An 18,386-nucleotide genomic window follows, 5' to 3' on the forward strand; every position below is an offset into this window, starting at 1 on the left:
GGCAGCATCTATGGAGAAAGTTAATGTTTCATGTCTGTGACCTTTCATCAGAAAGTAATGAAAGGTCACAGACCTGAAACATCTCTTTCTCTCCACAGATGTTGCCAGACCTGCTGAGTATTTCCAGCACTTTAATTTTATTTCCCATTTCCAACATCCACAGTATTTTGCTTTTATTTAAGGTTCAAGCCCCCTCCAGGACTTAAGCACGGTCCCTGACTGATACTCCAGTGAACTACTAATAGAGTGCTGCATTGTTGGAGATATAATTCTTTAGATGAGATGTCAAATCATGCTCCTATTCAGGTCGATGTTAAGGATCCTGTGGCAGGAAGGAGCAGGTAATTCTCCTGGTCTTCTCATTAAGATCTCTCACTGAGCTAACACCATTAAATGCAGATTGATAATTCTGTTTTTTTATGGAATCTTTGTGCAGACATAATAGTTTGCTGTATTTGCCTACACAACTGCATTTCAAATTAATGAATCGAAAATGAAGTGACTTGAGGCACTTCTGACATGATTTAAATTTATATAAATGCAAAAACTGAAAAGACCACGCAAAATTGTTTCAGACTTTTGTATCGAGAGGCTCATCAGTCTCTGCATGTGCTTGCCCTTCACTTAGTGTGGCTTGCTTCAAACTGCTGTTCTTGGACTGATCTCATTTGCATATGTTTTCAGAAATAATAGTTTTAATGTTTTGGTATGCCCTAGCAGTTCTGTTGCTTTCCCTCATTAGAGGGTGAGAGAGCACAAGATTAGGTTATGGATGTGTGGAGCATTTACAGCATTAGTGAGTATCACTTAGTTTAAAATGATAGCGACTATATGGTTTGAAAAGATTTTGCTGGCACCCATAAGTGCTGTAGCAAGCAGCAGTGCATCGCTGCCTTTTTCTTGTTCTCCAGTAACAGGAAGCCAAGAATAATACTCTCAAATCTCATGTGAAAAGGGAAAGAGAAATCAATGGAATTGGGGAAAAGAGAAGTGAACACCGCATTAATATCACTGGCCTGTTTCTTCCAGCTGTGACAAAAGGGGGCAGCTGAACTGAACTTCGCTCCTCGAATTTTTGGCTGTGGTTTTTGGCTGCATTCAGGGTTGAGGAGGAGTTTGAACTGTGATCTTGATAGATGAAGCAAGACGTGGGAGGGGCAGGTGAAATTTAATAAGACAGGGAACATTGCAGACATGTATCGGAGTAGACAAGCTCTTAGCCTCATGTTTGATGTCTGCTGAAAATGAGGTGGTGATATGAGGTGCTTACAAGAAGAATTATCCACTGCTGTTCCATGGCGTTGCAGCATACCTGCATAAAGGCATAGCCAATATTAAGGCCATTGTTGACCATTATTGTCCCTACCTGTGCCAATGCTCTGCTGTATGATATCTTCAGGTGCCCTCATAGCAAATAACACCACTTAGCAGCTGCTTCCCTGTTGTGCCAGACTCTCAGATTACAGCTCCACATCGCCATTGGCTGGCAGATAGCAGAAATGGTTTGTGGCATCATTGGCTAATGATTATGCTAGTGTGCCTTTTATACAGCATTACATAAATTGTGTGAGGTTCTGTTCAAGATGGCTCCTGGGCTGGAAGCTCCCTTGCTGTTCAACTCTATCCATGGCCATCTGCTGCCATCCCTAACGTTTTCTCCCCCAATCTGCCCTCTTAAACTGTTTAAATTCCCCTGGCTCTTTAAATCAGTTCATTTTAGCCCTATCTAAAAGTTAACAGTTAGTTTTAGTGTATGTTACCTGGGCCCACTGCCCTCCCCCAGCCACACCTGCTCTTTGTTTTCTCAATGAAATTGATCCGGATGAAACTGACGAGCACAGCTGCCGATACTTCAATCTCCGATCCTGCTGTCTTCACAGTCCAGAGTGTCTGCAGCCACGGCATGCGGTAAGTCCATTGAGGTGAAGAAGGAGCTGCGGGACCCGAGAGAAGTCCTGTGAAAAGGTGCCCCGAACACCCAAAACATCCACGAACGGCCCCCCCGGCCGCAACTTCAAAGCGCCCGCGGGAGATGGCTCGGAGAGCATCTGCAGCGCACTGTCGGCAATGCTGCATGCCTTTATTTAAACCACTGCAAAAAAAAACCCTTAGCAAATGTAATCACCTCTAAGTCTGCCAAATGATGCTTCACCTCCCGAAGGACGTGGATGAGCTTTCCGGACGTCGATGGTGGGCACTGAGGAAATGGCTTATTACCTGCACCAGATTCCACCCCCCCTCCCCCCCCTTCCACCACCCCCCCCACCCCCGTCCCCTTCCCTGCTCCACCCTCTCAGCTCACCCCCTCACAACCCCGTCCCAGCCCGCCCCCCCCTCGCACCATCTTCACCCCGCACCCCCTTCCCCTGCACCCCCCCCCACCCCCTCCTCCCTCTACCCCTCCCCCTTGCATCCCCTCCTCCCACCGGCACCATCCTACACCTGTGTAGGGGCCCCAACAACCCCACTGCCTTGTGGGCGTCTCGGGAGAGACCAAGGCTAAGGGAGTAAACCCTAACAGAAAATCCGGAGCGGAACCCCGTAGGCGGTCATGTGTCACCTTTGGCATGTTTCCGGCAGTTCCTGCAGCCATACTGGTGCCAAACGTCGTGTCCTGCACTCCTTTGGACCCCACCAGAAAGGCCGAGAGGGGGGTTTTGACGACTGGGCAATTCTCAACCTCCATAAATTTGCCCAGGCATGCGCCATGGAGAGGTCACTCCATAGTTGCCTCACAGCGACTAAAACAACACGGAAGGCAGCAGTTACGGGTTATAAGTCCAGATAAATTGGCGTAGAAACTGGGCGCCACGGGTTGCCTTTGTCGGTGGGAGAGGTCATTGCACCTCACTGGACAGCTACCGCCCGCCTCAAACCGGGCAGCCCCCGGTCAATAAGGTTCTGTCCCGCCACAGTCTGCCTGCTTCAATGGGTGCTTGGAGCTCAGGGTCATTGCCCGAAAGGTGGACTGATACACCGCACCAAACAACATGAAAAAAGGAAAGAAGGTACCAGCCCTTCGCTTTGCAAGCTGGAACGTCAGAACTATGTGTCCTGGCCTGTCGGAAGACCTTACACAAATCAACGATTCTCGGAAGACCGCCATCATTAACAACGAGCTCAGTAGATTCAATGTGGACATTGCAGCACTTCAGGAGACTCGCCTCCCCGCGAGTGGCTCTCTAGCAGAGCAAGACTACACCTTCTTCTGGCAGGGCAGGGATCCTGAAGAACCAAGACAGCATGGAGTGGGCTTCGCCATCAGAAACTCCTTGCTCAGCATGATAGAGCCTCCCTCAAATGGCTCGGAACGCATACTGTCCATCCGACTGCTCACCACCTCTGGTCCAGTACACCTACTCAGCATCTATGCTCCAACACTCTGCTCCGCACCTGAAGCTAAAGACCAGTTCTATGAACAACTCCATAACATCATTAGCAGCATCCCCAACACCGAACACCTATTCCTGCTGGGGGACTTTAATGCCAGGGTTGGGGCCGACCATGACTCATGGCCCTCCTGCCTTGGGCGCTATGGCGTTGGAAGGATGAATGAGAACGGGCAGAGACTGCTTGAGTTGTGTACCTATCATAACCTCTGCATCACCAACTCGTTCTTTCACACTAAACCCTGTCACCAGGTTTCATGGAGGCACCCAAGATCACGTCGTTGGCACCAGCTAGACCTCATTGTCACAAGGCGAGCCGCCTTAAACAGTGTTCAAATCACACGCAGCTTCCACAGTGCGGACTGCGACACCGACCACTCCCTGGTGTGCAGCAAGGTTAGACTCAGACCAAAGAAGTTGCATCATTCCAAGCAGAAGGGCCATCCGCGCATCAACACGAGCAGAATTTCTCACCCACAGCTGTTACAAAAATTTCTAAATTCACTTGTAACAGCCCTTCAAAACACTCCCACAGGGGATGCTGAGACCAAGTGGGCCCACATCAGAGACGCCATCTATGAGTCAGCTTTGACCACCTACGGCAAAAGTGCGAAGAGAAATGCAGACTGGTTTCAATCTCATAATGAAGAGCTGGAACCTGTCATAGCCGCTAAGCGCATTGCACTTTTGAACTACAAGAAAGCCCCCAGCGATTTAACATCCGCAGCACTTAAAGCAGCCAGAAGTACTGCACAAAGAACAGCTAGGCGTTGCGCAAACGACTACTGGCAACACCTATGCAGTCATATTCAGCTGGCCTCAGACACCGGAAACATCAGAGGAATGTATGATGGCATGAAGAGAGCTCTTGGGCCAACCATCAAGAAGATCACCCCCCTCAAATCTAAATCGGGGGACATAATCACTGACCAACGCAAACAGATGGACCGCTGGGTTGAGCACTACCTAGAACTGTACTCCAGGGAGAATGCTGTCACTGAGACTGCCCTCAATGCAGCCCAGCCTCTACCAGTCATGGATGAGCTGGACATACAGCCAACCAAATCGGAACTCAGTGATGCCATTGATTCTCTAGCCAGTGGAAAAGCCCCTGGGAAGGACAGCATTACCCCTGAAATAATCAAGAGTGCCAAGCCTGCTATACTCTCAGCACTACATGAACTGCTATGCCTGTGCTGGGACGAGGGAGCAGTACCCCAGGACATGCGCGATGCCAACATCATCACCCTCTATAAAAACAAAGGTGACCGCGGTGACTGCAACAACTACCGTGGAATCTCCCTGCTCAGCATAGTGGGGAAAGTCTTTGCTCGAGTCGCTCTGAACAGGCTCCAGAAGCTGGCCGAGCGCGTCTACCCTGAGGCACAGTGTGGCTTTCGTGCAGAGAGATCGACTATTGACATGCTGTTCTCCCTTAGTCAGATACAGGAGAAATGCCGTGAACAACAGATGCCCCTCTACATTGCTTTCATTGATCTCACCAAAGCCTTTGACCTCGTCAGCAGACGTGGTCTCTTCAGACTACTAGAAAAGATCGGATGTCCACCAAAGCTACTAAGTATCATCACCTCATTCCATGACAATATGAAAGGCACAATTCAACATGGTGGCTCCTCATCAGAGCCCTTTCCTATCCTGAGTGGTGTGAAACAGGGCTGTGTTCTCGCACCCACACTTTTTGGGATTTTCTTCTCCCTGCTGCTTTCACATGCGTTCAAATCCTCTGAAGAAGGAATTTTCCTCCACACAAGATCAGGGGGCAGGTTGTTCAACCTTGCCCGTCTAAGAGCGAAGTCCAAAGTACGGAAAGTCCTCATCAGAGAACTCCTCTTTGCTGACGATGCTGCTTTAACATCTCACACTGAAGAATGCCTGCAGAGTCTCATCGACAGGTTTGCGTCTGCCTGCAATGAATTTGGCCTAACCATCAGCCTCAAGAAAACGAACATCATGGGGCAGGATGTCAGAAATGCTCCATCCATCAATATTGGCGACCACGCTCTGGAAGTGGTTCAAGAGTTCACCTACCTAGGCTCAACTATCACCAGTAACCTGTCTCTAGATGCAGAAATCAACAAGCGCATGGGTAAGGCTTCCACTGCTATGTCCAGACTGGCCAAGAGAGTGTGGGAAAATGGCGCACTGACACGGAACACAAAAGTCCGAGTGTATCAGGCCTGTGTCCTCAGTACCTTGCTCTACGGCAGCGAGGCCTGGACAACGTATGCCAGCCAAGAGCGACGTCTCAATTCATTCCATCTTCGCTGCCTTCGGAGAATACTTGGCATCAGGTGGCAGGACTATATCTCCAACACAGAAGTCCTTGAAGCGGCCAACACCCCCAGCTTATACACACTACTGAGTCAGCGGCGCTTGAGATGGCTTGGCCATGTGAGCCGCATGGAAGATGGCAGGATCCCCAAAGACACATTGTACAGCGAGCTCGCCACTGGTATCAGACCCACCGGCCGTCCATGTCTCCGTTATAAAGACGTCTGCAAACGCGACATGAAATCGTGTGACATTGATCACAAGTCGTGGGAGTCAGTTGCCAGCATTCGCCAGAGCTGGCGGGCAGCCATAAAGACAGGGCTAAATTGTGGCGAGTCGAAGAGACTTAGTAGTTGGCAGGAAAAAAGAGAGGCGCAAGGGGAGAGCCAACTGTGCAACAGCCCCAACAAACAAATTTCTCTGCAGCACCTGTGGAAGAGCCTGTCACTCCAGAATTGGCCTTTATAGCCACTCCAGGCGCTGCTTCACAAACCACTGACCACCTCCAGACACGTATCCATTGTCCCTCGAGATAAGGAGGCCCAAAAGAAAAAGAATAAATTGTGTAGTAAAGAAATCCAACATTGCAGTATTCAAATGCCTGTTGTGAACAACAACTTGCATTTATAAAGTACCTGTACCATAGTAAAAATAAAACAAGGCACTTCATAAGAGCAGTACCAGACAAAATTTGACACAACCACATGAGCCATTAGGGCAGGTGACGAAGCTTGGTCAAAGGGTTCAGTTTTAAAGAGCGTTTCAAAGGAGAACAGAGGCAGAGAGGATTTAGGGAGGGAATTCTAGAGCTTGGGACCTACGCAGCTGAAGACAGGGTCTCCAATGGAGGGGTGAAGGAAATCAGGGATTCACAGGAGGGCAGAATTTGAGGAGTACCGAGTTCTCAAAGTGTTGTAGTGCTGGAGGAGATTACGTAGGTAGAGAGGGGTGATTTGAGCACAAGAATATTAAATGAAGCATTGCTGTCCTGGTCACCACGCACAGAGATTCTGGATGAATGGGGCTTGGTGCAAGTTCAGGACATGGGCAACAGAGCTTTGGATGAGAAGAAGTTTATGGATGGTGGAAGATGTAAGACTGACCAGGAAAATATTGGAATAGTTGAGTCTGGCCAGGAGGTAACAAAAGCATGGATAATTCTTCCAGCAGCAGATGGGTTGCAATGGGGATTGAGCTTGCAAATTTTCTTTGCCAATAGGAGTCTGTAGCAGCACTATGTTTCAATGCAAGATACCACAAAGGGGTGCCGGGGCTGAAAGGCACAGAACACTTCTTAGCATTGAAACTGTCTAACATCTCTTTGCAGATGCTTCTGAATATGACAGCGCACAGGATTCCCCTTAACAAACCCATAGATGTCAGGAAAGGGAGCTGGGGTCAAATAATGAATTAACAACTGTTATGAAAACTCTTAACAGCCTGGCAGGAACTAAAGGGGAAAACAAAATAACGAAACAGGACCAGAAGTAGGCTAGGGCACTTGATCTGAACCACTCAGAGCTACTTAAAGGCCCGCCTACCTGAAAAGGCCATTCCAAGGCTCCGTTTCTGCCAGATTACCGGAGTATCCCAGCCAGCTGCAAGACTGAGAAACATCCTTTTTTGAATATGCTAATGATATTTCAAAATGGAGACCCAATACACCAATTTCCCTCCAACAGACAAACCCAAAATAGGAGAGTGAACCCAAGCAGCCTGTAGCAAAAGGTCAGTACCAACTAATTTTGAAACAGCTAGCTTGAAAGTGAATCTATGCCTTGGGCATCGGTATGGTTGTGTTCTTGTTATTTTCATGATTTCATCTTGACAGTGCATCTGCCCTCTGTAAATAGAGAACACACATGGTAGGGTGTGCAATATTATTGTAGCTGTTGCATACAGCAAGTGTCTATTTTGCAGTTCCAGGCCATGCTATCATTTCACTATCTATTGGGCAGTAAAATGTGCACTCCAGATCATAAGGGATAGGAGATGCAGTTAAAGGTGTGACTGGTGTAGCACAACACCTGAACATTTTTAACTACTACATAAGAATTTTCAGTAGGCATTTGATGAGATTCCACACAAACATTTGGTTGCTAAAATGGAAATGTGTGGAATTAAAAGCAATCCCAGTGCATCTTTATCCTTGGCCCCCTTTTATTTCTCAACTACATGCTGCCCCTTGGCGACATTATCCAAAAGCACAGCATTAGTTTTCACATGTATGCTGCCAACACACAGCTCTACCTCACCACCACCTCTCTTGACTCCTCCCACTGTTGCTAAATTATCAGACTGTTTATCTGATATCCAGTACTGGCTGAGCAGGAATTTCCTCCACTATGGCGACACAGTGCTATACTGTCGGGAGGGAGTTGCCCTGGGAGTCCTCAACATCAACTCCGGACCCCATGAAGTCTCATGGCATCAGGTCAAACATGGGCAAGGAAACCTCCTGCTGATGAGTCAGTACTCCTCTATGTTGAATACCACTTGGAGGAAGCACTGAGGGTGGCAAGGACACAGAATGTACTCTGGGTGGGGGACTTCAATGTCCATCACCAAGAGTGGCATGGTAGCACCACTACTGACAGAGCTGGCCGAGTCCTAAAGGACATAGCTGCTAGACTGGGTATGCGGCAGGTGGTGAGGGAACCAACAAGAGGGAAAAACATACTTGACCTCGTCCTCACCAATCTGCCTGTCGCAGGTGCATCTGTCCATGACAGTATTGGTAGGAATGGCCACCGCACAGTCCTTGTGGAGACGAAGTCCTGCCTTCACATTGAGGATACCCTCCTTCGTGTTGTGTGGCCCTACCACCATGCTAAATGGGATAGATTTCGAACAGATCTGGTGATGCAATCCTGCGCATCCATGAGGTGCTGTGAGCCATCAGCAACAGCAGAACCGTACTCAACCACAATCTGTAACCTCGTGGCCCGGCGTATCCCCCACTCTACCTTTACCATCAAGCCAGGAGACCAACCCTGGTTCAATGAAGAGTGCAGGAGGGCATGCCAGGAGCAGCACCAGGCATACCTCAAAATGAGGTGTCAACCTGGTGAAGCTACAACACAGGACTACTTGCGCACCAAACTGCGTAAGCAGCATACGATAGATCTAAGCGATCCCATAACCAACGGATCAGATCTAAGCTCTACAGTCCTGCCACATCCAGTCGTGAATGGTGGTGGACAATTAAACAACTAACAGGAGGAAGTGGCTCCACAAATATCCCCATCCTCAATGATGGGGGAGCCCAGCACATCAGTGCAAAAGATAAAGCTGAAGCATTTGCAACAATCTTCAGTCAGAAGTGGAGTTGATGATCCATCTCAGCCTCCTCCTGAAGTCCCCAGCATCACAGATGCCAGACTTCAGCCAATTCGATTTACTCCACATGATATCAAGCAACGACTGAAGGCACTGGATACTGCAAAAGCTATGGGCCCTGACAATATTCTGGCAATAGTACTGAAGACCTGTGCTCCAGAACTTGCCGGCCCTGACCCAGCTGTTCCAGTACAGCTAAAACACTGACATCTACCCAGCAATGTGGAAAGTTGCCCAGGTATGTCCTGTACACAAAAAGCAGGACAAGTCCAACCCGGCCAATTACCGCCCTATCAGTCTACTCAATCATTAGTAAACTGATGGAAGGTGTCATCAACAGTGCCATCAAGCTGCACTTGCCTCGCAATAACCTGTTCAGTAACGCTCAGTTTTGGTTCTGCCAGGGTCACTCAGCTCCTGATCTCATTACAGCCTTGTTTCAAACATGAACAAAAGAGCTGAACTCAAGAGGTAAGGTGAGTGACTGCCCTTGACATCAAGGCAGCATTTGACCGAGTATGGCATCAAGGAGCCCTAGCAAAACTGAAGTCAATGGAAATCAGGGGGGAAACTCTCTGCTGGTTGGAGTCATACCAAGTGCAAAGGAAGATGGTTGTGGTTGTTGGAGGTCAATCACCTGAGCTCCAGGACATCACTGCAGGAGTTCCTCAGGGTAGGCCCAACCATCTTCAGCTGCTTCATCAATGACCTTCTTTCAATCATAAGGTCAGAAGCGGGGATGTTCGCTGATGATTGCACAATGTTCGGCACCATTTGCAACTCCTCAGATACTGAAGCAGTCCGTGTGGAAATGCAACAAGACCTGGACAATATCCAGGCTTGGGCAGTTAAGTAGCAAGTAACATTCGCGCCACAGAAGTGCCAGGCAATGACCATCTCCAACAAGAAAGAATCTAACCATCCCCCCCCTTGACATTCAATGGCATTACCATCGCTGAATCCTCCACTATCAACATCCTAGGGGCTACCATTGACCAGAAACTGAACTGGAGTTGCCATATAAATACCATGGCTACAAGAGCAGGTCAGAGGCTAGGAATCCTGTGGCGAGTAACTCACCTCCTGAATCCCCAAGGCCTGTCACCATCGACAAGGCACGTCAGGAGTGTGATGGAATACTCTCCACTTGCCTGGATGGGTGCAGCTCCAACAACACTCAGGAAGCTCGACACCATCCAGGACAAAGCAGCCCGCTTGATTGGCACTCCCTCCACCACTGATGCACAGTGGCAGCAGTGTGTACCATCTACAAGATGCACTGCAGCAACGCACCTTAGACAGCACCTCCCAAACCCGCAACCTCTAACAACTAGAAGGACAAGGGCAGCAAATGCATGAGAATACTCCCACCTGCAAGTTCCCCTCCAAGTCACGCACCACCCTGACTTGGAACAATATCGCCGTTCCTTCACTGTCGCTGGGTCAAAGTCCTGGAACTCCTTTCCTAACGGCACTGTGGATTTACCTACCTGTAAAGGCTGGCTACCCGACCCGAATCTGACGGGACCCGACGAAGTGTCGGGTTCGGGTTGCAATTCCGGGTCCCACATTCAGGCTTGGGTCGGGCCTGGTCGGACACGCTCTATCACAGGTAAGTGGCTCCACTGTTAATTTAATTTTTGGACTGGAAAGGTGGTTTTGTTACAGTTATTTTAAGCTTGTGCAGATCAGCAACAAAGTGAAAAACGGAAGGTAAGTTAACTGATGGACGGGTCGGGTCGGGTCGGGCGCGTGAAAAAATGGAAGGACTCAAGCCAGGTTGGATGTGGTTCTGTCAGGCTCAGGTCAGGTTTTTTTTTTTGCAAACCCAAGCAGGCCTTTACCTATCTGACAGGGACTGCAGCAGTTCAAGAAGGCAGCTCACCACCTTCTCAAGGGCAACTAGGGATGGGTAATAAATGCTGGCCTGGCCAGCAACACCCACATCCCATGAATTGATAAAAAAAATATTGGTAAGACTGAAGCCATTGTTTTCAGTCCCTGTCCAAACTCTATTCCCTAGCTACCACCTCGATCCCTCTCTCTCGCTGATTCTTAGAATGTTGCCAATCTGTTTGCAAACTTGGTGTCACATTTGACCCCGAGATGAGCTGCTGACTTCATTTATGCCATCACTAAGACCACCGATTTGTACCTCCGTAACATTGCCCAACTTCACCCGTCTCAGCTCACCTGCTGCTGAAACCCTCATTCATGCATTTGCTACCTCTAGACTTGACTATTGCAAAGCATTTCTGGTTGGTCTCCCACGTTATACCCTTTGTAAACTTGAGGTCATCCAAAACACTGCTGTTTGTGTCCAGTTCCCCTATCACCCCCATGTTCGCTGACCTACATTGGCTCCCAGTGAAGCAACATCTTGATTTTAAAATTCTCATCCTTGTTTTCAAATTCTTCCCAGGCTTTGCCCCTCCGATCTCTGTAACCTCCTCCAACTCCACAATCATTCATGCTATCTGCGCTCCTCTGATTCTGGCCTCTTGTGCATTCACGATTTTAATTGCTCCACCATTGGTGGCTGTGCCTTCAGTTGAATAGGCCGTAAGCTCTGGAACATCCTCCCTGAACCACTCTGGCTCTCTACCTTGTTTCCTCCTTTAAGACTCAGTAGCACGGGGGTTAGTACTGCACCCTCACAGCTCCAGCGACCTGGGTTCGATTCTGGGTACTGCCTGTGCGGAGTTTGCAAGTTCTCCCTGTGACCACGTGGGTTTCTGCCAGGTGCTCCGGTTTCCTCCCACAGCCAAAGACTTGCAGGTTGATAGGTAAATTGGCCATTGTAAATTGCCCCTAGTGTAGGTAGGAGAATGGTGGGGATGTAGTAGGGAATATGGGATTACTGTAGGATTAGTATAAATGGGTCGACACAGACTCGGTGGGCCGAAGGGCCTGTTTCAGTGCTGTATCTCTAAATAAAAAATAAATAGAAAAGACACTCTTTAAAATCTAACTCTTTGATCAAGCTTTTGGTCATCTGAACTAGTTTCTTCATATGTGGCTCGGTGTCATTTTGTTTTATAATGCTGCTGTGAAGTGCCTTCGGACGTTTTATTATGTTAAAGGCACTATATAAATATAGGTGGTTGTTGAAAACTAATGGAAACAATCTAACAGTATTGGGCATCCATTGTCAGCAGCCACATAATAAAAAAAGATGGAGAGATCAGTAGACAATTCATCAAGGTTTTTTAGAGTATAAAAGGTTATAATAAGTGGGAACTTAAACTATTCAGATGTAGCCTGTGATGATACCAATGATGCTGAGCAAAATGAGAAGTTCATAGAGTGCAGTCAGGATTGTTTTCCAGCTCAGTTCAGTACAAGCCTAATGAGGAAAGGAGCAGTAATAGACCTGGCTTTGGGTAATTAACCCAGACAAGTAAACAACCTGAAAGTAGGAGAACAATTAGGGACCAAGGATCATGCCATAATTTGGTTAATAGATAGAAAAATAAAGGAAGACAGAATTAAAAACAGGGACTAGGACTGAAAAAGAGAAACATTTCTAAGGATGAGAGGGGACCTAGTCCATATTAATGGAAAAATGTGCAGATAAAATGGCAGAATAGCAGTGGTGATATTTAAATATGAGATGGGTAGGTTCAGACTGAAAAGATTCTGACCTGGAAAAAATGGGTTGAGGTAAAGGCCAGATTTTTACAGATGAATGAGATTAAATCTGTTATTGAAATTTTATAACTCAGCTTAACAGGTTTTTTTTTAGCTAAGAGGTATGGATTCAAAGGCAGTTAAGAGGAATTGAGATATAGATCAACCATGACCTAACTGAATGGCAGAACAGACTCAAGGGGTTGAATTACCTATTCCTGTTCCTAAGATTGGGCAATAGATTTAAGGTGAATAATATGTAGGAAAGCCTAAAGAATAGAGGTGAACCGAAAAGGGAGATTAGAAGAGCAAAGGGAGAAAATGTGGAAAAACTAGTGGTCAACATGAGGGTTTTGGCAAAGAATTTATGTTCATCAAAATTAAAAGATTAGTTCAAGAAAGGATGGTGTGACTAACGAATGATGAAAGCAGTCTCCTTATAGAGGATGAGAGAATGGCAGAGATGCCTAACAAACAATTAGATTTTGTACCTACAAAGGACAGTGAAGAAAGATTGTAGCAGTACAAGTAGAAAGACATGGATATAAAAATATTGACAAGGAAACAATATTAGAAAGATATGGGCCCAGACCTTAGTTGCTTCTCCCACATTCTGGCCAGTTCTCCTCATTCATGCTCCATCTTGCTATCTCTCATTTTGAAGCTGTTTTCCTCATCCTTTGTCTCTTTTGTGCCTTTCCAACAGTTTAAGATATTCTTTGTACAGCCACCAACACATTTCACCCCTTTCTAGCTTTTTATGAAGAATCTATGACTCTAAGGAAAAACAGGTCATATGCAACATTTATGAAGTGTTGAAATAGTTAAGGGTGGCATTGAGAGAGACCTGAGTCTTAGTAGATTCAACATGTCCAGCCAATGCAAAACAGTAATCAAAGCTAACAAAATGATAAACTACATAATCACGACTGTAGAATACAAGCCTGAGGAGGTTGTGGTGAAAGAGACCAACCACAAAAACAGTTATGCACATAAGGGACAGCAAAGAGCCACAAGGCTGAACCTTAGTGTCAAAGAGTCGGAATTATGAGGAGACTCTTGTACTTTTCATACAGGAGAGAAGGCATCAGAGGGATGATTGTAAAGAGATAATATGATAGGAAGCAGTGTGGAAAAGTTTAATCCAGAAAGTGACTTTAAATTAGAGTCATAAAACTATGGGATTAGGACAAGGGGTCACAGGTGCAAACTAGCAAAAGGTAACTTTTAAAGTTGACATCAGAAGGTTCCTTCATCAGAATTGATGAACGGTCATTGACCTGAAAGTTTAACTGATTCTCTCACCACAGATACTGTCAGAGCTGTTGAGTATTTCCAGCATTTTCTGTTTTTATTTCATCTGCAGTATTTTACCTTGGATAAAGAAGTTCTTATTCCCTTCGAGAGTGATTAACAATCAAAATGACTATCTGAGCAGAGTGGTGGAAATGAATGCAGCAATGGGAGCACCTTAAAGTTGAGCCGGATGGATGCATAGGAATAGGCCAAATAGTGTTCCTCATCCACAGCTATCTGGTGTAAAGGGCAACAAGTGGTACCAGTGACATACTCGAGAAAGACCGACTGACAGAGAGATCATAAAAGTCACACCGTTAGGGTAACTTCTGGGATTCTGTGCTCTCAGCAGGGACCTAACCTCAACAGTAGCGCGGATCAGAAACAAGCAATAACACTGGCACTGATTTTAAAAGTGTGTTCCCATCAAGGATGGCAGCGCATTTAGGAGGGTAGAATCACTGAATCTATCCCTGTTGACTTTTTTTGAACATATTCTAATTCCTGTTCTAACAACATTCTAGAGCTGACAGAAAACAAATTAATGCCAAAAGATACATGCTATCTGAGGGAAATTGTGGGCAGCAAGTACCATTCCTTCTCCCACACCCTCCAGAGTAGTAGGAGTAGCAGTGATACATGTACCCTATTTTAGATTCAAATTTGGATTCAAGAGGTGAAAGAACAGTGCACAGTCCCAACATGACACCAAATCTCTCTGAATAAATAATGTTCAATCCTTCCAACTTTTGAGAGGGTTGAAATTCTGTATCAGTGTATTCAATACTCTAGACATTTTTCAATGCAGATGAATGCTCAAAAACAACATTCAGACATGGTGCAAAAAATATTTTATTGCTAACATACGCAAAGTTAGATGGTGTGGTATTTACTGTGTATTTACAATCACAGACAGCAGTTTCTATGACTGGGAAGGGGAGAAAATTCAGCACATTTAAATAAATACGGGGCCTGCCACTGGCAGAAGGTACGAAGCTACCAATATCCTCCCTCTCACACATACAACATAACACCCTTTCTGCACATACACAAAAAAAAGTACCAACGTCTTCAGATCCTACAGTTTATTGATTTTTTTTTTATTTTCTGAGAAACAGTATCCCTTTGGTGGGCCAGCAAGACTGGAATATGAAACTATCAAAATGACACAAACACATTCCTTCACATCATTCCAGTTTGTCATTTTCAAGGTAGTGTAAGCACATTTACTCAAACAACATACCATTAGTACCATGTAAATCAGCTACAGTTACTTGCATTACATCTGAAGTGGATTCTTCTTAGAAACCTTGGCTACTGTTAAAAGGTGAACTTGAAGAGCTCCATTTTTTTGTTTGTGTGCAGCACAAATGGTCAGTTTACAACCTTGTTTTCAACTGCCCACTGTTTTCCAGTGGTCACTCAGTTGTTTTGCAATTACTTCACTTTAACTTTACAAAGTCAGTTATTAATACACAGAATGCAATATAGGTCTTGTTCTGCACAGGAACGACCAACAGTGCCAGACAAACAAGGAAATAGCAAGTGCTGACCAAAAGATAGATTAGTTAGGCTTTTGGTTCAAAATCTGAATATAGGTTATTGTCAATAAAAGATTAACAGTACTAGTTGTTTGTTTATACTTCTGTCATATTCTGGCAGTTCCTTTAAAACTTTACAGTCCACAGAATCACTTGAATACAGATACATGTTCCTCACTAGCAGCTGTAGAAACGGCATGAATAACAGTATCAAAATGAATAAAGCTTCAAAACCATTGCTAACCTTGCTCATCTAAAAAAAGTTTTAAAAGTTCCAAAGTTTAGTTACAGCCCTAGTTAATGGGCTTACAAAATAACAACGCAAAACAATTATTATGGAAGGCTGTGACAATTTTAATAAGATTTATTTTGTGTGGGAGGGGATGGGGGAAAGAGAGGGTATTTTGCAGACCAAGAAAATGGGACACTGTCTCTAACTTGTACCTTCTGCTCCAAATATTCAACATCCAGATCAAGCTTCAACTTTCAGTCCAATAAACAAAAATGAAAATACACAAGCACCCCTCTTTTGTGGTTAAATACAAGTAGTGTCTTTCATACTTTTTTTTCTAAAAAGGATTTCCCATTTGTTTACACAGTAGCTTATACAGCAGTGTATATAAATCAGCTTTACAGACTTTGTGAGAGACAAGAATCAAAACAAAACAAAAAAGCTAATCCCTATGTAATATTTACAGTTAGAGATTGCAATAAGACTAGTTGCAGCATCTGCAGTGCATGGAGCTTAAAGTAAATGCTAGAACTTTACAATAATCTAAGAGAAAATAGGTTTGTGTGGGTTATGTGTGTGTGTGTGTTTTTTCTTTTAATACAGCTTGTATATCACAGCTGTGGCAACTCCAAAGCTCACATCAAGAGGTCATCTATGAGCTGTGATTCTCTGCAGGTGCAGTATGCTTGTCTCATACATGCAAAGGAGTTGTTAAAATTCTTTTGTCTCCTTATTTTCAAACAGGTGAAACCTCTGTTGAACAGTAAGTCCTTCTTTGAGGCTCTGTGAAAGGAAGGCAGGAAAAACAACCATCAGTGCAACACATAATCAGACCAAGACATAAAACTGAAATAATCAATAATTTCACTATTACTAGTACTCAATTGCACTTTGTCTAGCAATAGGATTCGAGGAAGACCAAAATCAAAAATTTAATGTTTAATCAGTAATTTGCTATGAAATTCCAACAAAGTACCAATTCTTTGAAACTGTACCTGTTCTCAACAATGTTTCCAAGTTTCTAACTACAATATGCAACTTTATTAACCAATTGTTCAACTCTCTCCACTCCATTGTTTCTAATTATAGTCAGGACGTCTGTTTTGACCAATTCAAAGATGTGAAGTATTTGCATCAATAGTATCAAAGCAACTTGGTGCTGGTTGACTCTACAATACATTTTACTGCAAACATATTAGATTCATGGTTTTTGTAATTTTAACCAATTTAACAAAACAAGTCAGTTCACCTAAATTATGAATCACATAGGCTGACAAGATGACTATTAGTAAAACACAACAGCTGGATTTCAAAAGTGACATAGGTCTTTGACATACTCTAACCATATACTGTTTATTGGTGCATATCAGAAAAATTGTTGCATACCATTCAACTCACCTTATACAGACAATGCAGCAAGATTATTTTGTGCATTAGATGATAAACTGAGCATTCAGTAAACAGTCAGCTATAATACCATACATGCATATAATTCAGGCACAGCAAGGACAAAGACAATAAAAGCTGCAATTAAAATAGGCACCACACAAATGCAACAAAACTAACAGGGTTTTGGTCGGTAATGCCTCATTTCGCATACAAACTCAAGGTTCATTTTTTTCCCCTACTCTGCAGGACACATTACCTAAGCTAACATGATTCACTTTCAAACCACAGGGTTGGACACAAGCTACCTGTACTTCCAGATCTGTAATATGATACCTGAGGAGAAAGTTAAGTGTTAATTGAATGAAGAGAAAGTTTATGAAGGTGATGCGTACTTGGGTAAGAGAGATTAAAGAAGAAATTTACATTTTTCACATTTTTTTTTACTCATAATGACAACAGCAAAACACTAATGCCACAAAAATCAATAGGGAATTTGATGTAAGATACTTCTTCAACAATGACCTAATATGCCTCAACTTTGAACCTTCTCCCACGTTATCAGAATGACATTTCAACTTCCTACATCAGCAATCCTCGTGGCTACTCTGAGTGAGATTGCCCATTCAAGACCAATTGGGTGCAAAGGATTTGCACTCAGATTGAGACTGCTCAAAGTGTACAAGAGGATACGGTTCCAACAGAGCTAAATTCAGGCCACAGAAATTTCCAAAACAACATTTTAGCCTATTGCACCACCCAATCTTCTGACTGCTTTGATTGGATAGGTTGTTAAAACACCTGCTCAAATAATGTTAATATCTACCAAAGCACAAGTAGGCAAACACCTACTCGAATTTCAGAAGACATATATGGCTTGGGGCAGTCAATAATTACGAGACACTAATTCTCAACCATGTTAACTGGACTCTCTATCAGTCAGGTGTATGGCTTTAGCATCCTGATGACATGATGATGCCACTAGCACACCTCCACTTGAAAGGTTCTCTTCCTCACTGATTTTCAGGTAGAACCAAATTATTTCAAAAGGCAGACCTAGCTATTGTGCAGATTGTAACAATGAGAAGACAGAACAGATTGTTAATTGGTTATAACTGAGATTATTTTGTTCCTAAGAAACGCAGCCTACAACCCTCCCATATTTAGCATCAGTTAGGTTATCCCAGTCCCAAGAAGTTCAGGCTACTGATGCGTAAAATAGCTGGTCAGTGGTCTAACCATTGCTTAAGCTGCAGTTTTGCACTTAAGACAACATGAATG

At 44.7% G+C, this 18,386-nt stretch overlaps 1 protein-coding gene across 6 annotated transcripts in view; it reads right to left on the reverse strand.

The window, feature by feature from the left end:
* Positions 1-14,786: 14,786 nt before the first annotated feature.
* Positions 14,787-18,386, reverse strand: part of mprip (myosin phosphatase Rho interacting protein) — a 533,204-nt gene continuing 529,604 nt past the window's right edge. For 5 of the 6 annotated variants that reach the window (XM_068057934.1, XM_068057930.1, XM_068057933.1 and 2 more), the window contains one exon: positions 14,787-16,502. In XM_068057934.1, the coding sequence (XP_067914035.1) occupies positions 16,431-16,502 (72 nt within the window). In that variant the 3' untranslated portion in view covers positions 14,787-16,430. The remainder of the gene's footprint in view (positions 16,503-18,386) is intronic. The other variant, XM_068057931.1, reaches the window with a different exon arrangement.

Source organism: Heterodontus francisci, chromosome 26 (genome assembly GCF_036365525.1).
Source record: "Heterodontus francisci isolate sHetFra1 chromosome 26, sHetFra1.hap1, whole genome shotgun sequence".
NCBI classification, from domain to species: Eukaryota; Metazoa; Chordata; class Chondrichthyes; order Heterodontiformes; family Heterodontidae; genus Heterodontus; species Heterodontus francisci.